Raw genomic sequence first — 26,614 nt, 5'->3', positions numbered from 1 at the left:
TGACTCTTATTATTCATACATATAAGCAAGAGACTATAATAAACAAATAAGTGTAATACTCAAAGATAACAAATACTTATCTGTACATCAGCATACTTGATACTAATTTTTCCAATAAAGGTCCATATGCATCAAATCAAAAGATGCCTCCAATGGGACTGAAACATTTGTTAAGGTAATTTTCACACCCCCCCCCCGCAATGTAAAATTCCCACATTTTATAGAGTTATCAATCAATTTGAACAATCAAATGGTCTAGTTCAATAGCATTGAAAAGAACATCGCTTCCACTTGTAGATGAATATCCATTATATTCCTATTCAATCCTCTCGGGATGGTCCTTGTGTTCTTGCTCTAGTTCTATACCCTTATAATGAGTAATAACAAGAATAATACCATCCAACATGTTAATCTTCCCTAATGACTTCGAAAATTGAAGCATCCTCCTCAAACTTCTTCAATCTTTCCTCACCATAATTCATATCCCTATCCTCTAACAATTCTTCTCTGTGCTTTTAACATTCCATAATACCAATCTTTAGTTCAAAGGTACTTATTTCACCACTTATACTAATTATATAAGTTTCTTTAGTTAGGATCATTAACTTGTTCTTATTCAGCTTATCCCATTTCCAACAAGTATCTAATGCAATAATTGGTTGTCTTTCCTTCCTTCCTTCTATGCATGCGAGACAAGCCCCAAACTAGGTTTTCTCTGATTTACTGTGTTCGGTCCATCCATATTCCTGCCTTGATGACGAATTCTCATAATCTCCTTTGTTATGGATATGGAGTAAATGTTATATCCTTATGCGGTCAAGTTGACTACTCTTTATAACGTGGGTTTGTTTCACCCTCATGCCACACAAGACAACTAACATGTGTCAAATATTGATGGGTTGCTTACGCCCTTCATTTGCATATTTTCAATGTAGATTTAATACGCTGAATCTATTATCAAGACCATTTATCATTATCAAATTATGAGCCTTTTGCATCAATCTAAATATTCTTTCCATATTCTTACAACTTAATATTTTGGTAGGGTCGTACTCTACGTAACCCCTGACTTTTGTTAGCATTTACATGGTGGCAGTATTTGGTCTTCATGTTTTGCTTATGTTGTGAATGTCTCTCTTTTATTCACCTTACAAAATCAATTCTTATGCTTAGTTGGCGGTCTTATATGATTTCCTTGGCACATCCCATGTTATTTTATGACTCATGCACTGCACTATTTCCATGTATTTGATGCATCTTAATTTCACCCTTTCTTTTATTATTTTATTCTCCCTTAATGCCGCTTATGAAGTTTCTATGTTTTACTTATATATAATTTATGCTCTTTATATATACTTCTCGATCCTTATTCGATATTTTTTTATCTTCCTCTTATCTATCTGTTAGCTCCCTTCTTAAAGTTATTCATAATAGCAGTATGAGCATTAGCTATTAAAATCTGTCTGATGACTTCCATCAAACTGCAGAGTGAATGACTATGTAAATTAATCTATTTTAAATTGGCGGATCAATGTTTTCGCATTAAAACATGTCAATTCTAATGCAATATGACTTCTTCAAAATAATCTGTAATTACTTATGTACTTTCTCTACCGATCAATGGGAAGGCTTGCCTCCTGCTTCTCTTGTACAAGAAGTTGTTTCCTTACATTCACATATGGTTTGATTTCGATGTTGGCTTGGTGCTGAACTGTTCAATCTCTCTGCTTTAATTTTTATTCTCCACGCAATACAATCATAATGACAACCACGATATTAATTTTTCTTGTCCAATCTGCTATGCAGTGTATCTAAACGGAGCTCCGATGATCTGTTGAACCCATATACTGGCAACATTGGAATGGATTCATCATATACTGACTAATATCTTATCTATCGACTATCTTGGAGTATTTTAAAAAAATAAAATCTGTAATTCTACTTTCCTTGATGCTGAAGAAGGGATATTCGCTGGTCTTTTCTCGATTTGTTTTGTGCATTTCCTGCTGACTGGTTTGAATGGCCTAAGACATGCGGCAGTCCCTCAATATTGTCGGTTTTGATGAAATGAAATCTTTATTTATCTTCTGCACCGTCTCTGTTCTTCCATCCCTATTCTTCCTTTCATTTTGCTGTGGTGTTTTCCCTGATATGCAATAAATGTTTAATTGTACTCATTCATGCTTTATGTCGTTACCAGGTTGAATCTCGTTCCTTTGCTGGCCTGTCCCCTGACCTTGGACCTTGGAAATCGTAATATATTATCCATCTTTTATGGTGCATGCATCTACAGGTCCTCTCATTGCAGACTTGCTTGACATAGTTGTTTTACATACTGACGATCATCTCTGATGTATGATATAACTGGACATTCTAACAGCTTATGTGCAGCCAATGCACATGTTACTGCGATCTTATTTGACACAAGTCTTCTCTTACTGGTTCGATGTCATTGCCATATATATTTTACTATATCAGAGATTACAACAATTACATGTATCAACGGTTTGTGGTTGTGAGTGGTGTATCCTATCTTACATTTACAGTTTGGCCCTGATACGATGTTGAGTTTTATAAGATTGTTTTCTGCAAATGTAATTACACTGCTATTTTATTGGTTGTCCAAATACAGATTTGAAGACTTATAAATATGAGAGGAGGAGACATGTCTCATGAAAAGACATTTCTCTACGGTTAATCATCATTAGATAATAATAATATATTAACAATAATATAAATAACCATATATGTAATATACATTATATATATAATATAATATATTATATATATATATATATAAGAATATTTGTCTAAATGATGATTTCTGACAACCTTGGAATGGATTCATCATATACTGGCTAATATCTTATCTATCGACTATCTTGAAGTATATCTTGTTAATGAAATGTGTAATTGCCCTTCCCTTGATGCTAAAGAAGGGATATTTGCTGGTCTTTTCTTGGTTTGTATTGTGCATTTGCTGCTGATGGGTTTGTATGGCCTAAGACATGCGATAGTCCCCCAATATTGTCGGTTTTGATGAAATGAAATCTTTATTTATCTTCTGCTCCATCTCCATTCTTCCATTTCTATTCTTCCTTTCATTTTGATGTGGTGTTTTCCTTGATATGGAATAAATGTTTAATTGTACTCATCATGCTTTATCTCCTTACGAGGTTGAATCTTGTTCCTTTGCTGGCCTGCCCCCTGACCTTGGAAATCGTAATATATTATCCATCTTTTATGGTGCATGCATCTCCAGGTCCTCTCATTGCAGATTTGCTTGACGTAGTTGTTTTACATACTTACTATCATGTCTGATATATGATATAACCGGAAATTCTAACAGCATTCTGTTATATGCAGCCAATGCACATGTTACTGCAATCTTATTTGACACAACTCTTCTCTTACTGGTTTGTGGTTGTGAGTGGTGTATTCTATCTTACATTTGCATTTTGGCTTTGATACCATGTTGAGTTTTATAAGATTGGTTTCTGCAAATGTAATTACACTGTCACTATATTGGTTGTCCAAATGCAGATTTGAAGACTTATAAATATGAGAGAAGGAGACATGTCTCTACATAATCATCATTAGATTATAAGATATTAACAATAATATAAATAATATATACAATAAACATAATATAATATATATTATATATATATAAGAATATTTGTCTAAATGATGATTTACCATCAACAATGTATCTCATGATCGAATACCTCTGACTGAAGCTACAAACTTAACAGGAGGCTGCCCCAATTCATTATTTGGTGGAAAAAGAAGTCGAGAGCGAATATGGTGCTCCGAAGGTGCTCAAAATAAAGGAGAATGTAACCAATCAAGGAGCAAGTGTCTCGAAAGGACACAAGTTGATCTTTGAGTAAAAGAAAGGATGACGTTAATGCTCTGTATGGCACAGTAATGGATAAAGCTGATAAGCTTAAACAACCAATCAGTGTGAGTATGGCTGAAAGGTATCCATTCTGAGATAGCTTTGAGAAGCTTCCATATGCAGATGCAATGGAGGATGGATGGAAAGTAGTGTCAACAAAAAAGGATAAGAATTTGAAAAATGAATGATCTTTTAATATGCATTTATGCTCCAAAGATAGTGCGTAGTTGCAGAGCTAAGTTGTAGAAACTTGTTAATTGTTTTTTGTAGTGATATCTTTTTCCTGAAAGGAGGTGGCTCCCCTCTTGTAGCCCCACCTGGTTTGAGCCAGGCATATATCCCAGTTTCAGTAGAACAAAAACTGGTTTACTGGGAAAAAATGCATCTCGTTATTTGTATGAACACGAGGCTAATTTCAACTATTTTCCAATAATGTTTTGAAGTTAATTAATTTCAAACTTCATGGCTCAAGTGCAGCAAATCCTGTGCTTAGTCTCTAGGCATCTGTCTCTTTCAACAATGTTTCTGTATTTTTTGAGAAACTGATGTTTTCTCATTAAACCCTGATTTTTGATTTTTTTTTTTTTGATTTGCTGATTTATTCCTGAGAATTTTTTTTGCTGCTATGGTTCGGAGCATCTTTAAGAAGATGTAGAAGGTTCATGCACTTTTGGGAGAGTGATATGCCTCCAGCAGATTGTAGAGGATGTGTTGTGAGAGGCAGGTATATCACGGAAGATTGTCTATATTAATATATTAAGTTGATTTTCCACTGGTTGTAAAGGACTGACGTGCTCTAGGATGGTGGTATTCCTGAAGGGGAAATGGTGTGCAAACATAGTCATGGCAATCATGCAAAAAACTTACCAGCTTGAGTCTTACATGTTTATTGTTTGTTTATAAATGTATTGGAGCTAAAGTTTTCTCAGAATGATCCTAGAAGCAAGACACTGCAAAAAATCAATTCTATGAAGGCTTAGAACATTAATTATTACTCTAATTTTCAGTGAAATTTACAATGAAAGTGACAGGGTTTGGTAATACATTTTGAACTAGGGTTGATGCTGCTTTGCAAGATTCTTTGGGCCAGGTGGGATGACATGATCATCACTATATTGTTGTTGTCAGACTTTACACAGCTTTTTTGAAAACATGTCTGATGGGTGGTGGCATCCTAAATCTTTTATGCTAAGTTTCCAGGTTTGATTTATTGTTTTGGTTCAAATTTGCTCAAGATTCTGTTACAGTAAGGTGAATTTGCTCAAAATTCTCACAGAATAACCCTGTAAGAATTTTGGATGAATTTGGGACTTTTGATTTGGATGAAGCTTGGAGGAACCCAAAATGAATTTGGGGCAAATTTGACTGAAAATGCCATTTTTTTTGACCTTTCTTAAAATTTTTTTTGCCAATTTAGGTCTGTTTGATCCTCCAACTCTAAAAATGACCACCAAAAAGACCAAATGGGTTGTTTTATATGTCATTTGTGCATGAAAAGTAAAACTTCTTGCCTCCATATGCGTATGAACTTATTTGATGCTGCAAATACACACAGACACACACACACACACACACGCACACACGAAACAAATCCAAACCCAACCCACTTTTTTTTGGATGAATTCAGAACCTGCATTCTTACTAGGATCCAAACTGGCAACTTAGCTTTTATGATATATCTTATTGTCATAGATAATGCATGGGCTATATCAATTGCTCTATTGCTGTATATAAATTTTTAACCAGTTTTTTTGTCTTAGTCACCACTGAAAAGGAAATGATAAAAATACTGTTCATAATAAATTATAACCACATTAATTGGGGTGCTTCTATCTGCGCTTCCCAGAGTCTTCAAGTTTTTTTTAAAGAGTATTCTTAGATTCTTGCCAGAGGTTAACATCTAACAAATGCTAGACTTGCATAATTCAAATTCAAATTGTTTAATAATGGGAATTTGATGTGTACTGGTATGAAGTGAGAGGGGAGGAACATGTTGTCTATTGGCATTAGATATTAATGCAAAAGATTAGATTCTGCTGTGCGGCACACTGTTATGGGCATTATGATTACCCATCTTCACTTCATTTGATTTAAATAATTAATGCAGTGTTCAAAGCTTGCTTTTTTCTCTGATACTCTAATTGTCATTACAATCAGCTGTACTGGAAAATTCCTACCCGTGGATGGCCAATTTTGCTCAGAAGCCCATCTTCACTTAATTTAATTTAAAACATTAATGCATTGTTCAGAGCTTGCTTTTTCTCTGTTACAATTGTCATTATAATCAGCTGTACTGGAACTTTCCTACCCGTCGCTAAGAATTCTTCCATGTGATTCAGTTAATGCATGACAATCTGTTTGTATTTTAGATGATTGAATATACATAGACATACAATTTTAGATAATGAAATGTGGTATGGTTGAATATTTCAAAAGATATGGACAAGAATAAGAAATATCACATTGAGTTACATGACTCATACAACTTTGTTCTTTTATCAGTTATACAAATTCAGAATAATTTGGCAAGAAAATAATTCAACAAAGAAATATACATTCTGTGACCAATTTTTATTCATTGGTAAATTATTATTCTTGCATGGTGTCCTTTGGCTTAGATGCTGCAACAAAGTGGAATGTCTTCTTTCAAATCTGTCTAGGGCTTGATCGTCTTCTCTATCGTGTATGCCTCTTGGGGATTTGAGAACAGGTCTCCACTTGAAAGCTGCACTGATTCACCATTTGTATTTATCTCGTTTGATCACAACACATGCATTTAGCAAATATCAAAATGAACACAAAAAGATTTTCGAAAGAGGGAATAGTGGCTGTAAATAAATCCACATCTTCAGTGATTATGCTTCCTTTGATGCCCTTGAAGTATAACCGTGAAACTTGGATTTGAACTCAAGAGCCATTTGTTTCCCAGGAAATTCCCCCATTGTTATGGTGGTTTCCATGTAATGTGTTCGAAGCATGTATATGTCGACCACATGGACCAAGTTGTACATTTTGTTTCCATATGATAGTAAAGGCATCACTCTTCTGTAAGTTTCATGTGGGGGTGAAATAACAAATTTATCCAGGGATAATAGTCACAAAGGTATGTTGAGACTTTCATCTTCTTAAATGTTATTCATGCAATAGCTGTAAAAATCATTTGTGAAAAAATCAGCAAACCATAAGTATAATTTTATTTGAAAAAATCTGGGCAAAATGAGTTAACATTTAGTTTAAAAAAACTAAAAGCATAAAAAATGGAAAAGACGAAAGCTACATTTAAAAAAATATGAGGGTATTTCTATAGCACAGAGATGTACTGAGTTGAACCCTTGAACTGTAGAAAATAGGATTTTGTTATTTCTATTCATATTGCTAATGACATTGCATCACACAAAGTATATGTCATAGAGCATAAAAATAATAGATTCTTATAGTTGACATAATTTCAATTACCATATATTTTATACAAAGGTGACCTGAAAATTAAATACATTTTTCCAAAAAATCAGATGTAGCCAATGACTCTCGCTACCACTTAGAGCTATGCTAGAGGGTTGCAGGTCATGATGATGGAGCTCTCAGTTCGAGGGCTCTCCTAAGTTGTTCTCCAAGTTGGCTTCTAGGTTCTCAATATTACAAGGTAATTGGTAAATACTTGCTTATTAATAACAGAGACCGAAAGGTCAATTTATACAAAAGGAAGAGATGATGTTTCCTTAGGAAATGATCGTAAAGAATAGAAACATTCTATTCCAGAGAAAGCAAAAAACGAAAGCAAACTAAAGCTAAAGATATTTACAAGATAACCATTAACTAATAATAGACGTCTTATCTATTATTGTAATACCCTCCCTTAATGGTTAATCTATCTAACACACCAAGCTGTCCTCTGAATTTGACAAACTTATCAGGACCAAGAGGCTTGGTGAGAATGTCTGCAGTCTGATCTGAGGTAGGAACATACTGCAGATCTATAGTCCCGTCTTCAACCAGCTGTCGTATGTAATGACAATGAACATCCACATGCTTGGTTCGTTCATGGAAGACTGGATTCCGTGCTAACTTGATAACGCCTTCGTTATCAACAAACAGAGTAGTCGGTCCTACTGGTGACATCTGCATATCCCCAAGCATCCGACGAAGCCAGACAGCTTCACATCCTGCCTTAACAGTCTCTCTATATTCAGCCTCTGTAGAAGAGAGAGAAACTGCCTGCTGCTTCTTGCTGGTCCATGTGACTGCACCGGATCCCAAACTGAACACATATCCAGATGTTGACTTTTTATCGTCAATAGAGCCTGCCCAATCTGAATCTGTGAACCCACTGAGTTTAGGATTAGAACTCCGAGAATACAGAAGTCCATAATCAGAAGTGCCTTTCACATAACAAAGCACACGCTTTGCTGCCATCCAATGATCAGCCTTAGGAGCTGTCATAAAGCGTGAAATATAGCTGACTGCGAAGCTGATATCAGGCCTAGTAGCAGATAGGTAGATGAGGCTGCCTACTAGTTGCCTATACGTAGTATCATCAACGGAAGGAGAATCAGACTTGGCTGATAACTTGAGACCTTTCTCCATAGGTGTAGATGCAGGTTTGCAATCCTGCATTCGGAATTTGTCTAACAAGGCTCTAGCATATTTGGACTGAGAGATGAATATACCAGAACACTGTTGCCAAACTTCAACACCTAAGCAATAATGCATGAGCCCAAGGTCAGTTATATCAAAAGACTGGCATAAGTGTTGTTTGATTCCCTGAATCAAAGATGCCGAACTGCCAGTGATGATCAGATCATCCACATAGATAATCAGAAGGATGATGTCACTGTCAGTAGTCTTGATGTACAGATTTGAGTCTGAAGAACTCCTCTTGAAGCCTTGATCACTGAGGTACGTATCAATCTTGATGTACCATGCCCGAGGGGCCTGCTTCAAACCATATAGAGCTTTTACCAATCTGAGAACTTGATGGTCTTTACCAGCAACCTTGAAACCAGGAGGCTGCGTCATGTAGACCTCTTCATGGAGATCACCATTCAGGAAAGCACTCTTTACGTCCATCTGATGGACCTTCCAGCCAAACTGTGCTGCCATGGCTAGGACTAATCTGATGGTGCTCATCTTTGCAGTAGGAGCAAAGGTCTCCTCATAATCAATGCCCTGACGCTGAGAAAAGCCCTTTGCCACTAAACGAGCTTTGTACTTATCCAAAGTACCATCTGATTTGTATTTGATTTTGTAGACCCATTTGCAGCTAATGGGTTTCTTCCCTGGGGGAAGATCAGAAAGGACCCAAGTGTTGTTCTTCAGCAGGCTCTGGTGTTCAGATTGCATGGCCTGTTCCCACTCTGGAATTCCTTTAGCCTCGGAATATGTTTGAGGTTCAAACACACTGTGAATGTTGGCCATAAGAGCAAAGTTAACAGAATCTATAGTTTTGCTCTTTTTTCGAGTAGTTCTCCCATCAATGAGCTCATCATCATGAAGATCAGCAAGTGTCTTAGCCCACCACTTAGGCCGGAGAGGAGAATGACCAACAGTAGTACTAGGAGATGCTTGATCAGCAGGATCCTGATCAGAAGAATTTGGATCAAACTCAGGTGAAGCATCTTCAAAACGAGGTGATCCTGCAGGAGAAGCCGGAGGTGGCTGTACAGGTATCACTGGCAGGACTGGAGCTGTAGGAGCTACTGGAGCCCTCCCATCAGGTGGACCTAATGAAAGCCGAACTCCCAAATCATGAACCTGCATAGGCTGGTCTGCTGGATCAGGAACAGGAGAAACAGGCATGAATGGTCCTCGCTGCTCATCAAAGACTACATCGCGGCTGTATATGAGACGAGATGTCTCAACATCAATAAGGCGGTAGGCTTTGTGAAGACTGCTATATCCAGCAAGCATCAGTTTCTGACTCTTGGCATCCAACTTGGTGCGTGAAGCATCAGGGATCCAAACAAAAGCAAGAGAGCCAAAAACCTTCAGGTGACTGATTTTGGGCTTGCGACCTGACCAGGCCTCTTCCGGAGTTTTACCTTTGACCGCCACTGTGGGTGACCGGTTCAACAGATAAACTGCAGTGTTAACTGCTTCTGCCCAAAAACGCTTCGGAACATGTCTGCGTTCGAGCATGGAACGAGCCATCTCGGTGATTGTCCTGTTCCGACGTTCAACTACACTATTCTGTTGTGGCGTGTGGGGTGTGGTGAACTGGCGTTGGATGCCATGTGTATCCAAGAAGCTGGAGAAAACATTAGAACAAAATTCCCCCCCATTGTCTGATCTAAGAGTAATAATAGATTTCCCAGACTCTTTTTCAACTAAGGGTTTAAACTTCTGAAATACAATAAATGCATCAGATTTCTTTTTAAGGAAATACACCCACATTTTTCTACTGAAATCATCTACAAACAACAGAAAATACTTGTACCCAAGAACAGAAGGAGTGGCCATAGGGCCGCAAATATCAGCTTGAACAAGCTGAAGTACTTGAGAAGCTCGCCAAGAATCGCCACTGGGGAAAGGTGTGCGATGTTGCTTCCCAGCCTGACATGCGTCACAAACTCCAAGGTGTTGGGTTTGAATCTCTGGCAAACCAAGAACAAGCTCATATCGAGCAAGTTGTGAGAGATAATGCACATTTAAGTGCCCATATCGCTGATGCCAAAGTGAGCTGATGGAAGATCGCCGAGCAGCCATAGCTAAGTCCTGAGAATCACTAGAATCAGTAAGTCTGAAAAGACCATGATCCTCAAGATCAACTGCAATAGTAGACTTAGTCGCCCGATCAGTGATGGTGCACTGATGTGAACTGAAGGTGACTGCCAAGTGTGGAGAATGTCGCAACAACTGACTGACCGAGAGTAGATTTAGTTCCATCCTTGGAACGTAGTACACATCAAGGAATATGAGCTTCCTCCCAACAGACTGAATTTGAATGTTGCCTTTACCAACAACCGTGTACTCTTCTCCACCACCAAAGATAACAGAATCTGAATAAGGTTGGTAGTCAGTAAACCAGTCTCTGCGGTGAGTGAAATGTCAAGAGGCACCTGAATCAATGTACCAGGCAGATGACTGTACATGATCTGCAGGTCTTTTAGCCATGAAGGCATAGAAGGCAGATTCCACCTGCTCAGTGTGCTCTGCATTGTTCGCTTTGGGTTGCGAACCTGATTGCTTAGTCTGGGCAGCTAAGCGTTTCCGATATGCAACCTTCATGTGACCATACTTGTGGCAATAGTTGCATTGAATGTTCTTCTTTTTGGTACCATCGGATGCTGGAGCAGAAGACTTCTGCTGAGATGGTTGCTGAAACTTGCCCTTATCCTTCTGCAAGGATTTCGCAGCAAAGGCTTGCTCAGTGGAGGTGGAACTGGAGCTGCTACCGAACTGTTGTTTCCACCGATCTTGCTGAAGTAGCAGGGTGCAGAGATCAGTGAACTTTAGATCAACACCAGTAGATGTGATGTTGAGAGTCTCGATAAAATGCTCATAGGAATTTGGTAAACTCCGAAGAGTGATTACCACAATATCCTCTTCCTCCATCTTGCGACCGATGGCAAGTAACTGATCACGGATTTCCTGAATCCGATTCAGGTGTGCCTGGAGCGAGGTGCGCTCATCCATGACAATAGAAAACAGAGTGTTTTTCAGAAAGAAGGCTTTGCTCTTGTCGGAAGTCTCATGAAGACCTTTTAGATGTGTCCAGATTTCGGCCGCTGTCTTGCCGGATGGAATCTGAGAAAGCTGGTCATCAGCTACGGAGAGTTTGAGAAGCATTACTGCCTCTCGATTGTTCAGATCCCATGTATCTTGATCAGGACCCGGAGAAGTCGGACGCTGCTTAACACCCAGAACAAGTTGATCGGTGTTTCGATATTCGAAGATTGCGATGATGCGCTGCTTCCAGGTTCCATAATTGCGACCATTGAATTTGGAATTATGCTCGAGCAGAATATTTGTCAGAGATGCCATGGCACGTTTTTCAATGAAAAATTGTGAAAATCTGTGAAGGCATGTTCTTCGAGGCAAAAATACGGAAGACCCAGAAAAATCAGAGAATGACCCAAAAGAGAGCTCGAAAAACCTAGAAGGAATCTGCTGTCGTTTTTTGAATCCGCTGGCTCGAAAATCGAGGCACCCAGAAAAAACGGACGACAACCCAGTTGAGCTCTCGAAAAACCCACCAAGAATCTGCAAACAAAAAATTTTTTCGACCCCAAAAATTAGGGTTTCGAAAAAAAAGGCCCTAGCTGAAAAAAGCTTGAAAAAACTTCAGATTTCTTGATGAAAAATGGTCGAATCTGCTTCCCAGAGCACGATGACAGACTGAGACGGCTAAGAGCATGAAGATTTGATATAGAAACATGCAGATTTTCACCCCAAAAACGCGAGTCTCCAAAAAATGGCCACGATTTCCACGCGATTTGCAGACCTGTAATTCGGGAATTTCTCCAAGCAGAAAAACCCTAGGTGGGTTTTGGAGAAATTAGCTGAAATAATTTTGGAAAAATTTAAACAAATAATTTCAAGAAGAAATTATAAATTTTTCCGAAAAAATTTAAGTATTTAGCTCTGATACCATATTACAAGGTAATTGGTAAATACTTGCTTATTAATAACAGAGACCGAAAGGTCAATTTATACAAAAGGAAGAGATGATGTTTCCTTAGGAAACGATCGTAAAGAATAGAAACATTCTATTCCAGAGAAAGCAAAAAACGAAAGCAAACTAAAGCTAAAGATATTTACAAGATAACCATTAACTAATAATAGACGTCTTATCTATTATTGTAATACTCAATATCTTCAAGCTCAAAAATCTGTTTACCTGTTTTGATTAGTGGACATCATAAATTTACAAAGGCAAAATGGGAATTACCTGATTCATATTTATGATTTTATAGGACTTGCAATTTCTGAAACACTGTGTGAGAACTATATTAAGAGTGTGAAAGGAAAATTATATGACAAAGAAAGCAATTGTAAAGTTCAACTTAATGGTTTTGAATCAAATAGCTCATGATAGAGCATTTGAAATCTCTTTTGAAACAGAATATTACATCTCAAAAGACCTTAAATGATATTGGAATGTCCTCGATAACTATATTAGCAGATTTATCGAACAGTAAAGGGAGTGTTAAATACTTTTCCATTATATAATAAAGATGTGCTAGTACAAAAGAAGAGAACAACGATTTGAGCCACAATCTCAGCTGCTATTATCCCAGTAAATTTTCTTGATTTTTCATATATGTGGATGAGGGCATTAAAAACCTTGGACTTGAGAATTTGAGAGATAATATGTACATGTTTCAAAGAAAAAATCAAAGCACAAGAAATATTCCCTTTCAATTGGGCAGTTGCTTCTGGAATCTTTCTCGTACAAGTTTCAAAGAAAAATCAAAGCACAAGAAATATTCCCTTTCAATTGGACAGTTGCTGCTGAAATCTCTCTGAATTGTTAAAGAGAAAATGTATGAAGCATGCTTTGGAGGGATTAAGATAAGCCCACAGGACTAGGGCATGAGTTCTTTCAAGGCATGCAATAATTATTGATACTTATTTAACATGCATGGAATGATACACTATATTTCTAAAACTTTCATTACAGCTATTGTACTCTTTGCATGCTTTTTGAACCTTCATGTATATGATAAGCCTAAGTTTAAATGTGGTTCCCTAACAATTGCAGGTCCTGCATTTAATTAGTGAATCTCACCAATTAATGACACATTAAGCCTGTAGAATATATAAGAAATTTAAATATAAGCAAAACAATCCTTTATTTTATAGTACTACAAGTTGTTTTTAATCTTTTTAATAAGAATCATTCTTCTTCTGGTTCCACAATGTTGATATACTGTTGTTTATATAATATGCTTCCCACTTGATTTTACAATTGTCACTGCCCTACTTGCTTGTTTTTTAAAACTTGACGGCCAGTGTCAAATTGGATATCCAGATTATTACATTTCATTAGCATTTCAAAAGGTAACAAGTCCCAACCTAACCTTGATAATTTAAACAGCTACCTTGGTATTATTGTTGACATTTAGAATGTAAAAATTCTTTTGATTAGGATCACAATGATTCCAAGAAAACAAACCTCTTTAGGTTGATTTCAAATTGATAGAGTTCCTTTTCAGTTTGGTCGGGCTTTCTATATTTACTTTTTGCAAGTACTCTCATAAGGTCTAGATAGGTTCCAAGTCTCATATACATAAGCCTTAGTAGTTATGATATTGTTATTTTTTCTCCACTAAATTTTGTCTTTGGGTTTACCACATTGGAAACATTATTGTAAGCCTGAGGCAAATGGCAGCAGTGTGGAAATATTGAGAAGAAAACAACACATCCTTAACCATTCCATGCTGAAGCATACTGTAGAATGTGCCTCTTTTTTAATGTCTATAACATCTATTAGAAATATATGCCAGTTCTGTACTAAAATTGAACAAAAGCCCTGATCAAACAATGATTTTGAGTGGCTAAGGTATCATGACAGGTTGGTGGATAATAAATGCACTTCTCTTGTGATTTTATTCTTGCTATTTTAAACCTTTAAAACTTGTTGAGCATTGTCTAAAATCACAACTGATTAAAATGGGTCCTTTGGGGTGAAGATCACAAAAATTGGATTTTTTTGGGGTTTTATGGTCCTCCGATTCATACTAATGATTGGAATAATAACTATACATTGCAGTTCTGTTGTGGAGTGGTTAATGCTGATCATCAACTTACTGGAACAGTTTATTCTTGTGTCCATCTTGCTTATTGCTTTAGTGCCAAACTGAAAGATTTTATCTGGTTACAATATATCTAGACTTAAGAATTGTTTTCATATATTTGTTAGCGTGTGAATGTTACTCCTAGCCTAATGTCGGGAAAATAGTAACTTGGTGCTAGTTTCATTGTTGGGCATAAATATGAGAAAATATAAAAACCATAAACATTTGGGGTTGATTTTGATGCTGCAAGGTAATTTTTCATGAGACAAAGTAGTGCTTGTGTGTTGCATGGCTGGCGTAGAAGTTTAGTTTGTCACAAAAAAATGGGAAACAATTGCTAAATTTTGTTTGAAGTAACTGGTCACTGAACTTTCTAATAGAGTTATTTTTCATGGGTCTCTGCACAGATGAGAAAATAGTTCAACTTTTTATTTTTTCTAAATTATCTCTTCTATATTCCATGTGATGGGAAAATATCTGTGGCTATATATATTTAATAATATTATATTTTATTATGTACTACTACATATTTATGATTACCTACCTTTAAAAGCATTTTGGTAGTGGACCTTTGATGGTATGTTGATTTAATGGCTTAAAAGAACATCATCTGTTGATTCAGTTTGAATTCAATTGCAAGTTTTCTAGAATGTCCTCTTAATGTAAAGCTATGCTCTTCAATAGCCATCAATATTTCTGGTTAGATGTCATTGCATAAGTTCTATCTTTTTTTCTAGTTTCTGTTGAGATTTCAGTCTGGGTTCAGTTGTTCCATCAGTAAGCTTATTATGATTTTATCACGCGTTTACAGTGAGAACACAAAGAGTGTGCTGATTACATCAACGTTCATACATTTGAAAAGGAAAGATTTTACAAAATTTACGATTGATCTTCCTACAATAAGCCCCAGAATACTATTGTCTGGTCCTGCAGGTTTGTTCTTTCTTATTTAATAGAAATTCATGTAATCAGCATCAAAGTGATTTCAACTTCATATGATATTTGTTTCCTTTTTGTAGGGTCTGAAATCTACCAAGAAATGCTGGTGAGGGCATTGGCCAATCATTTTGATGCAAAATTACTTATATTTGATAGCAGTGCAATGGCCTTAGTAAGCATTGTCTTTCCAGCTTCTGTAAATTTATTCTATTTTTGATGTTAAAGGGGTTTGACCAATTGATTTTTTGAACGGGACATAAGTAATCTGGAAATACTATGCACCATAAGTTATTCCCCTAGTTTTCTTATAATTCCCTTTTCAAAGTGTAACAGGATTCAACTGGACATATCAGTTTGAATTTTTAAGTACAAAGAAATGATATAATTGCTATGTAAACATTTTTTTGTCATTTTCATTTGGATGCTTGGAATAAGTGCTTTGTTTTATTAATTTTTTTTTGTGGCTATATTTTTAATCTTGCTGTTTGGAATAAATATTTTAGGGCTCATCGGTGAAAGATGCAGAGCTGCTGAAGGAGGCCCCGAAACATGAATGCAAATTTCTTTCTTTCAAACAAAGAATAGGTCATGGGGATAACTGGCCATCAAAAAGTAGCGTGCCATCAACCACAGATGCAGAAATATGTACTTGTAACCCTGCTTCTGCATCAAGTTCACAGTCAAAACAGGAGACACCAGCCATACCTTCCTTTTCTGCTGCTGCTTCTGCTTCTGCAAAACCACATACCTTTAAGACAGGTAGTTATGAGATTTGGTGGGAGTTTGGAGAATTTTGATAGTAGTATTTAGTCACTTCTCAATTTAACATACACTTTAGTTATGTGTCCATTTTTGGTGCTTATTGGGTTAATGTTTATTTTGTTAGGTGACCGTGTAAAATTTGTTAGCTATTCTCAGAGTTCAGGCTATCTATCTCCTACCCAGGGTCCTTCGAGGTACGGTTTTTAAAAATGCTGGTAAATGACAGTAGCATTCTGTTATAGCTTTATGAGTTAGGCTGATTTGTGAATGTTTCCTCTGGGTAGTAAAGACTGACTTCAAAATTTTCACATCGCATAGATTGGTAAACATCGACACAGAGTACAAGCCTTAAATTCTGACTACTGGTGATAATTGGATGATTGCGGAATTATAATGTGTTGTGTAATTGTTAAAATGTTGTTTTGACTGTTCCCTCAGAGGTATCTTAGTTTTGCATCCCTCATCAGTAACAGTGAGAATCAAAATATATGGAAATACCAATCTCATTAAGAACAATCAGTACAAAATGAATCTTAACTTAAGACTGAAAGCTAAAGATGAACTAGATAAAATCATAAATGTTGACTGCAAGGTCTTTTCTAATTCAATAGTCTGAATGGGTTGTTTGTTGAGGGCCATAATTCTAGTCTGCACTTGGTATACCTCAATTAAAATAAGCGTTTGTTTATGGCACCATCGGGAACACTTCTGGGCTATGTTTCACAAAGTTTCAGGAACATGGGGATGTGTTCCAGGGATGGGATTTTTTGAGGCCATTTTTGAGCATGGTAGGGGACAGCAAAGCGGGACAGCTATATAAAAATACATCTATATCATAGAATCATTCATCATATTGACACATACAAAATTTTTAAAACACGACAATCTTCATGTTATGAAACATGGGATGCATTCTTGTGAATAGACAGTCTATAAATCTTAGTTGAAGTCCCAATATACTGCTCAAAGCATCTATTGATCAGTGTCAGAAATGAGGAAATGTCCCCAAGCTGCCCTGACCCTGAGACGTGTTGGTTATTAACAGAGCATCTCGGTTGCGATCTGTAAAGAAGGCATATTGGTAGACCATATGAATGTTGTGTTCTTCCAATTCCATCCACTGGGAGGAATTTGTGGAGCAAGACCCTTGGAGGAACTCTTGCACAATGATGGACCATTAATGGGGACAGAACAATAAGAAAAAGTATTTACCCTCTCAAAGGAAAAACTAGCAAGCACACATATCCCTCAATCCCCAAATTGGAGTAAAACATTCCATGTGCATCTAAATGCCTGAGGCACAATTGATTTGGAATGTGGACTGACAATGAGATTTCTCTGATGCCCAAATTGATGAGATTGCCTGATCGACTAATACTTACTGTCCCTAAGCAATTATAAATAACTATCTCAATAATCAAGAGGCTTAGTTGGCCTAATCTGTTTTCTAGTTGAATATGGGTGACAAGTTGCACCTGAGCTTACGTGTAAAGCCCATCCACATGTTTGACTAATTTAATCCTTTCCTTCTATAGGATAGCGGATTTTTTGTGGCATTCCCCTGTTACATGTACAAATTGCATTGTTATGATGAAGAAGCACCCCAAATTGAAAGAGGTCTTCTCTTGTTCCAACCAACAAAAGCGTCATTCCATAGCCTAGTCAGCGAACCCCTAAGCAGTTATATGGCTTATTTCCATAGCGAGCATTTGAGATGAAGCTAGAACAGAAGTATCTCATGGAAGGAATGAAATCTGATAGGAGTCATAAATATTCATGGATTGCATTAAAATTTTTGTCTGAACTCAGTTTTTTTTCTCCCAAAAATGCTATCTCTATCCTATCTCATCTCCTTTCCCATAATCCAGCCAACCATCTCTAGTCAATGTCTGGTCAAAATCTGAAGATGAAGAAACCTGAGGGCATTTGTATTGATCATGCTTCTTGACCTACTTCAGCTGGGGATTGACAAATAATGTGGCACCAGTTGCATGAATAAACAACCATTTGTATTGCTCATGAATAAATAGCCACCAAACCTTGATTCCAGCTGGACTTGAACATAAAAAAGCATTTGAGAGAAATAAGATTATTGGGGAGATTAGATTTGATCACGATTGACAAAAAGTATTGCTGTTATGTGGAAAGAGAAGGAATAAAAGGCTTTATCTGGTTGCTTTTCAAATAAGAAGGGCAGTGGCACTCCACTAGTTAGCGACTCCCACACTATAGTTGTATGGTATATCAAGCCTAGGGTGATGATTATCTACCTGATGCTGTGGTAAATGAACAATAGATAAGTATGCCATTCTACCATGCTACATATGCAGCATGATTAGACCTCCTTGAGCATATGCATCTGGTAATATGTGTCCAATGATGCATTCTCATCTAACATATGTGAATATATGACTTGTCAAGGACTACAAAAATATGATGCTGTGGGATCAACATAAATTATGATGACAATCAAATAATGGCATGAGAAATACAGTGCAAATTTGCTGACGATTTGTACTAGGCTCTAGTACTATGGTTGACAATCTTGGATGTTAAGTATTCCTTTTGTTGCAAGATTAGGCATTCTTCTAAGATCTAATTATAAGAGAAATGGAGTCCAAGACAGGCGTTGGTTCACACTATTACTATTGTTGACCATCTTGGATGCTAAGATTTATTTTAGCCAGAATGATCAATCTTGAAACAAACTGAATAAATATTAGTTTCCAAAATTATTATCCATTGTACTTGCACAAATCATCAGCAGAGGTGGACTCTATTTCTCATGCCTTTGTTTGTTATTGATTTACATCATCAATTATGATGCCACAATATCATTTTTTTTCACACACACACACACACACACGTGTGCATGTTTAATGTATTTACACGCCTTTCACAAAATATGGGATACTTTTCACCATCTTATCCTATCATCATCACTATAGTACTTGGAGAGTGTTAGGTTGTCTTTGATCTAGTTATTAATTCTTCATGTATTTATGACTTAGGCATAGCAGGTGGAATAGCTAATTGGCAGAGCAACAAGGCCTTATAACAATGCATTGTCCTTTGAACTAGATCCTTATGGCCTAGTATGCCCCACTTTGGCGTACCCTGTCTTGAAGGTTCTGCTAAGCTGTTAAATTATCACACCATATGCACTCTGAGCATTTTCCAGTAACTGCTTTAAACCAGGGGAAACTTGAAGGGATGCAAGTCTTTTTCAAGTTTAGAATTCTGCAAATCTTCTCTATTGAGAAAATAAGAATAATATTTAGAGGAAAAATCAGAGACACTAGAAGACCATGAAGATTTTGATCGAATAAAATAATAATTTAAATTTCTGCAAAAATTCAAAATCTAATATATAATTATATCAAAACTTAGTAAATATTCTCACAGAAGTTTGCTCATTGACAAATTCTCAATTGAATATTTTGGGAAAATATTGCTAGTAAAAAAAAATTGTCCCTAAAGAACATGCTGGTTTAATCCTCGCCTTTCTTGCTTAGCATGAAAATGAGTAACCGATTAACTGCAGGAGCAGCTACAGTGTTGAATTATAGAGTTCCATTTACTTAAAAATAACTGCAATCTACCTCCAATTGGACTTTTAAAGATTCACTTTTTTCTATTCACACCACATAGACCTCTTGTTACGTGTGATCACATCATGCAATGCCTTCTCCACATCAGTCCTTGCATATGAATTCTAAATAGGCAAGAAATGTTATTAGAGATTGAAAATTGGATTTCTCTACCTGCTTTTAGCAATTAGTTTACAAAACCAGTCTTTCTGATGCTCTCTAATGCATGATTAGCTCATAAACACAGCATTTAGAGTAAATATACCTGGTTCTATCTGCCCTGAGCCACTCACCCTTCTCATTTGCAAACTTTGGCACAATCTGTCACCAATGCCTACATCATAGGTCCAGCCTCCTATATAGACCATTGCAAAGAAGCTCATATTGGAAAGTACCACTTTTATGTTTATTTTGAACAATTGACTTCTTTAGTCCCTTAGGAAGAAAATACATGATGTGCAAATTATCTTGAACGGGAACTGGCACCAGAACACACTACCTTCTATACTTGCTTCATTTTCTCCATTGTATATTTGTCTTGGTATTTTATTTCTGGCAGGGTTATCCTTGTACAAGTTCCTCTTGGGATGATATGCAAAAGGTACCACAATTACAATTCTTGATTGCCTTATAATAATGAGAACTGGCAACATGGAATAGGATTTGCATTGGCAAAACAAAATTTAGCAGTTATTCCATGTTATGCCTTAATGTAAAATGTTTCTTGTAATCGGCCTATTAAGCAATGCTGAATATATATCTTAACTGTCCTTTATTTTGTTTAGGTTATGAAGAGAGAGTTTATTCAATGGCACCCTAAGATTAAGCTGCCATTTGCAACAAAAATATTTAGTTTTTATTATTAGTGCAGAATCATCTCATTGTGTGTTCACAATTTTAGTCATTTGATTTTCTTGAGATGATCCCATTCTCATCACGCTGTTTTCGATGACAAGTATACAGTTGTGGCTGATATCATGGTGTATAGAATCCTCAAATTATGTAAAATTATAAATAATATTTCTGTCAAATAAGAAGGGCATTAAACTAAAGGAACAAGACCAAGCTTTATCAATTTTTTTGTCGCGTGTGTTGACATTGATACTGTGTACATGCAGAAATATTGTATTTGTAAAGGTGATTTTTTTAATCACTGCAAAGCCAAATTTCAATTTGTCATGTAAGGACTCTTGTGTATCTTGCAAGGGAATTTCTTTATAATTATTTAATACAGCATCTGAATTTGTAGCCCTAGAAGGATAATTAATTTATATTGCCTAAAGAGCCATGATACTCATCATAGTTTGTAGATTCGGGGTGACTACTTGGTAAGCCCAAAATTTCCAACTGGACAAAAACTCGGCAAAATACTCTTCAAAAACTCGATAAAAATTTGGCAAATACTCTACAAATACTCAGCAACTTAGAAAGTACTAAATATTAAAATCTATTAAAAAGACATTTATTTTTGTAAATACTAAAATTCAATTACAAAATGTGTTTAATTAAAAATTAACATCTTGAAAAAGAAAATGCATGATTTAATAGAAAAAAAAAGTCTGAAAACACAGTTTAACCAGTGTTTTACCCATGTTGACATTTCTACCCATGATTTTTTGCATCTATAAAATCAGGAGAGTTAAACTTGTGAGAACTTGCTCAACAAAAAATAGAGTATTTGGCAACTTGGAGAGTACTTGCAGAATTTGCAAACTATGATACTCGTAATTGACAATAAAGAGAATATTTAAATACCTCATCCTCTGCCAAAAAACAGAAGACTGATAATTGTAAGAAATGATAATATTGAGCAAGGAACGAGAAACAATCCAAGTAAGTTAAGTGTGAAACAATGTTACCATAAGATAAGCAAAATCCAAGAGCATACACCAAGATGGTTCAACAATGGAGACGAGGATTTATTAGGGGAAAGCAAAGAAATCCCCTTGTGAGTATTATGAATGAAGGCAAATGCCTAGAGAAGAGAGAGAGAGAGTGTTGGAGCAAAAATAGCTCAATACAATAACATCAAGTGCTAAGAGTGAAGAAGGAAGGAGGAGCATCTCTTATATAGAGATGAGAAAGGAGTTGCATTTGTAACTCCCATTTCTATGAATGCCACATTCATAATAGGTGTGTGCAAAGTGTCACAATCCTCTTAAGGAGGATAAACTAAATAAAGGAATAAAAAAGAGTTGTCCTTACATGTGGAATAAAGGACAAACAATGACATGTCCTCCACATGTGTACAAGAGGACAAACTACATTTAGGGATCCTTGGAATATCCCAATTAATATATCCAAGGAAAGATTAACGTTTCTAACACCCCCCCTTAATCTTTACTTGGGGAGTTTACATCAACGGGTTGTAAACCCAAATTTTTACAATGGAACTGAAATCTCTCTTTAGAAAGTGGTTTGGTTAAAATATCAGCCACTTGATCTTCTCCTTTACAATAAAGAAGAGTAATTTGCTTGTCTTCAACTTGTTCTCGAATGAAGTGATGTTGAAGTGAAATATGTTTGGTTCGTGCATGATAAACTGGATTCTTTGCCAAGGCAATAGCACTTGATTGTCACAATGGATAGGGGTAGGTGATTGTTGAGGTAGATCCAACTCTTCAAGAAGTCTTCTAATTCATAAAGCTTCCTTAGCTGCATTGGTACAACCTTTGTATTCAGCTTCAGTTGAGCAAAGGGAAATAGAGTGTTCTTTTTTGCTTTTCCAAGAAATTACACCTGAACAAACAAAGAAACAATAACCACAAGTGGATTTCCCATCATTGGGATCTCCACCTAGATCGGAATTAGTATAGACATGTAAAATAAAGTCAGAATTTGCATCATAAAATAATCCCATATTAATAGTTCCTTTAATGTACTTTAAGATTCGTTTAGCAACTTTAAAATGAGTTTGTTGAGGTTTAGACATAAATCGAGAAACTAAACCAACACTATAAGCAATATTGGGTCTAGTAAGAGTTAAATAATTTAAACTTCCTACCAACTGTCTATACACAGTTTCATCAACAAAAGGAGTATTCATATCAGTCATTAATTTAGTTCCTAATTCACATGGAATTGAAACATGGTTAGAGTCATTCATGTTAAATTTTTCTAAAAGATCAGAAGCATACTTGCTTTGAGAAAGAAAGATACCCTTAGGAGTTTGGCAAATTTGCATACCTAAGAAGTAATGTAAGATACCTAAATCAGTCATCTGAAATTTTTGTTTTAAGTTGAAACTTGATATCAGAAATCAAAGCATCTGAACTAGAAGTGAGTATTAGATCATCTACATAAACAATAACAATGATAATATCATCATTAGTATGTTTAATATACAAATTAGGATCATTCTTACTTCTAGCAAAACCTTGAGAAATAAAAAAAGAATTAATTTTAGAATACCATTCTCTAGGTGACTGTTTAAGACCATAAATAGATTTGTTCAATTTGCAAACCAGATTTTCACTACCTTTCTTAAGAAATCCAGGAGGTTGAGCCATATAGATTTCTTCATGTAAATCACCATTTAAGAAGGCACTTTTAACATCCATTTGATAAATGGGCCAATTCATTTTAGATGCTAAAGCAAGAACTAATTTGATAGTAGGCATTTTAGCAACAGGAGCAAAAGTTTCATTATAGTCTAATCCTTCAATTTGTGAAAAACCTCTAGCAACTAGTCTAACTAATTTCATTATTAGTATTCAATTTTGTTTTGTATAACCATTTACATGAAACTATATTCTTGCCATGAGGTAACTTGACTAAGTCCCAAGTTTGATTAGCTATTAAAGAATCATATTCCTCTTGCATGGCTTTCTGACAATGAGGTTGAGAGTTAGCTTGATCAAAAGACTTAGGATCGTTAGAATTCATAATAGTAATCATCAAAGCATAATTACAATAATTAATCCTTCTATGTTTAATTCCACCAAATCTAGAAATGTAATCATCACCTTCATTGATTAAGTTTTGAGCCCATTTAGGTTTACGTTTAGTTGCAATGGAATTATCACTAGAGGAAGAATCATTAGCAATAAAAGCATCATTAGTAGCTACTTGAATATCATGAGTTGTAAGAGCAGAAATAATAGGTGGTATTTGAGTTGAAGGGTTAAGAGGAGGAGTAGGGTTAAGAGAAGGAGGTTGGTCCTCCACCAGCACAATTTTAGTGCCACTGAATTCTGCATCATGTGTAGTAGAGCAATCATGGACTCTATTTTCTGCAATACAAACATCTCTAGCAACTTAAACTTTGTTAGTAGTGGAATCATAAACACGATAACCCTTAGTGTTTTCATCATAACCAACAAACATATAAGGAGATGACTTAGCATCTAATTTATGCCTTTTCTGTTTAGGAGTATGAACATAAGCAATAGATCCAAAAATCCGCAAATGATGTAAATTAGGTTTCCTTCCAGACCAAGCCTCTTTTGGAGTAATAACCTTGAGAGCTTTGGTAGGAGTTCTATTAAGAATATAAGTTGCACAAAACATGGCTTCAGCCCAAAATTTATAATGCAGATTCTTAGCATGCAACATGCTTTTAGCCATTTCAACAATGGTCCGATGCTTTCTTTCCGCCACACCATTTTGTTGTGGTGTATAAGGAATAGTAAGCTCGTGTTTAATTCCACATGATTTCAAATAAGAGCGAAAAGCATGATTCACATATTCCTTTCCATTATCAGTTCTGAGAATTTTAAGTTTAAAACCAGATTGCCTTTCAACATATAACTGAAATTCAATAAAGATATCAAGAACTTGATCCTTGCTATGCAAAAAATAGATCCAAGTTCGTCTAGAAAAATCATCAACAAAGGTAAGTGCATACCGAGAACTTTGGAGGGAGTTATTCTCCATGGGGCCCAAAAGGTCACTATGGACAAGATGCAACTTATGAGTTGCCCGCCATGATTTTCCACTTGGAAAGGGCTCCCTATGCATCTTACCACTCATACAACCTGTACAGGCAATCTTAGAAGGAATAATGTGAGGCAAGCCATCAACCATATTGTGCTTTTGCATGAAAGTAATATAATCTGAATTTAAATGGCCAAGTCTTTCATGCCATATATTGAAATCAATAGAAGTATGTAATGAATATCGTGAACTAGCAAATTCATGGAATTTAAACAAATTGTCATTATCCATTTTAGCATGAGCAATCACTTTTTGAGTTTGAGGATCTATGACATAACATGTATCTTTATAGAATTCAACTTTATAGTCCTGACATAACTGTGAAACAGAAAGTAGATTAGTTTTCAAGTCAGGTACATATAATACATCATGCAATTTACCATTAGGAATAGTAACATCACCTAAACCTTCAACTTTACAAGTTTGATTATTAGCTAATTGAATAGGAATGTTAGCAATATCAGGTTGTAAAGAATCAAAAATATCTTTATGAGAAGTTACATGTTGTGATGCACCACTGTCAACAATCCATTCTAAAGGTCTACAAAGATTAAAGCTACAAGTAAAAGCATGACGAGAATTAGTAGAGTTATCTTTTTTATGATTTGATTTTTGATTATTGTTACTATTGTTCATAGGTTTTTTATCATTTTGCTTTTTAAAACAGTTATTGATAATATGACCATCTTTGCCACAATAAGAACAATGAGGTTTGGAATTGGAATGATTCCTTTGATTATTAGTATTACGAGTGTTATTATGATGATTGTTATTATTATTATATTTCGCATGAAATTTATTGTTAGAATTATTTGAATTAGTATTATATTGTTTGGTGTTATTATTATAATGATTGGAACGAAAATTATTATTTGAATTTCTAGACACAAATGCATGTTCAGTTGATTTAAGGGTACCAAATTGAATTAGCTTAGCTTCTTCCTGTCTTAATAAAGTTTGAAAAATAACATAAGTTAACTGAGAAGTTAAAGTAGGAATAGCAAGCTGGGCATGAACATTAGTTATAAACTGTTGAAACTGTCTAGGAAGACACTTTTTAAGAATAAGATGAATTAAACGAATGTCCTCTAATTGAACACCTAAGGCAATAATTTGGCTTTTAAGAGAATCAAATTTTAATAGAAATTCATCCATACTCTTAAAATATGCATACCTGAGATCTTCAAGTTGATCCTGCAACTGTATTTTGCGGTATTCATCTCCACTGTTATACTTGGTTTGCAAGATGGACCATGCATCATGAGCTTTAAAACAGTGAGCAATTAACACATATAAATCTGGAATAATAGAAATACCAATTAAACCTAAAGCTTCTTCATTTTTAGATTTCCAAGTATCTTTCTCGTCTTGGGTAGCCGCTGAACCAGGTTCAAGAGAGGGATCAGTGGCTATTTCGAAGAGGTGTTTAAAACGAAAAATGAATGAGATATGAGTTTTCCAGGAATGATAATTAGAATAACTAAGTTTTATTTTTGGAATTAAGGTTGACATGATTACAAGATTGATGAATTTAAAAAAAATTCCTTGATTTGAAAATTAAATTAATTGAAAAAAATCTCGTTTTTTTTTTTATATATAAAATTAATAATATATTTATTTATTTATTTATTTCAAAGAAAACAAATTAGAGTAAAAAAATTTTTATGAAATGAAAAAGTTTTAAAAAAATTGAATATAAAAATTTTGTTTGTTATAATAAACTTTGTAAGGTTAAAAAGGTTTCTTTTTAA

The 26,614-nt window shown here is 35.5% G+C and overlaps 1 protein-coding gene across 2 annotated transcripts in view; it reads left to right on the top strand.

Moving 5' to 3' along the window:
• LOC149533023 (uncharacterized) overlaps positions 1-26,614 on the top strand; it is a 66,628-nt gene that overhangs the window by 14,133 nt on the left and 25,881 nt on the right. For both annotated transcript variants that reach the window (XM_089804396.1, XM_089804397.1), the window contains exons 8-11: positions 15,449-15,570; positions 15,657-15,748; positions 16,080-16,335; positions 16,463-16,532. In XM_089804396.1, coding sequence (XP_089660522.1) covers positions 15,449-15,570; positions 15,657-15,748; positions 16,080-16,335; positions 16,463-16,532 — 540 coding nt within the window. The remainder of the gene's footprint in view (positions 1-15,448; positions 15,571-15,656; positions 15,749-16,079; positions 16,336-16,462; positions 16,533-26,614) is intronic.

The sequence above is a fragment of the Cupressus sempervirens genome, chromosome 10, assembly GCF_028749045.1.
Source record: "Cupressus sempervirens isolate cs-2001-9-10 chromosome 10, ASM2874904v1, whole genome shotgun sequence".
NCBI classification, from domain to species: domain Eukaryota; kingdom Viridiplantae; phylum Streptophyta; class Pinopsida; order Cupressales; family Cupressaceae; genus Cupressus; species Cupressus sempervirens.
Note: the sequence above shows the minus strand (reverse complement) of the source record. Positions and strands in the feature narration are given on the sequence as shown.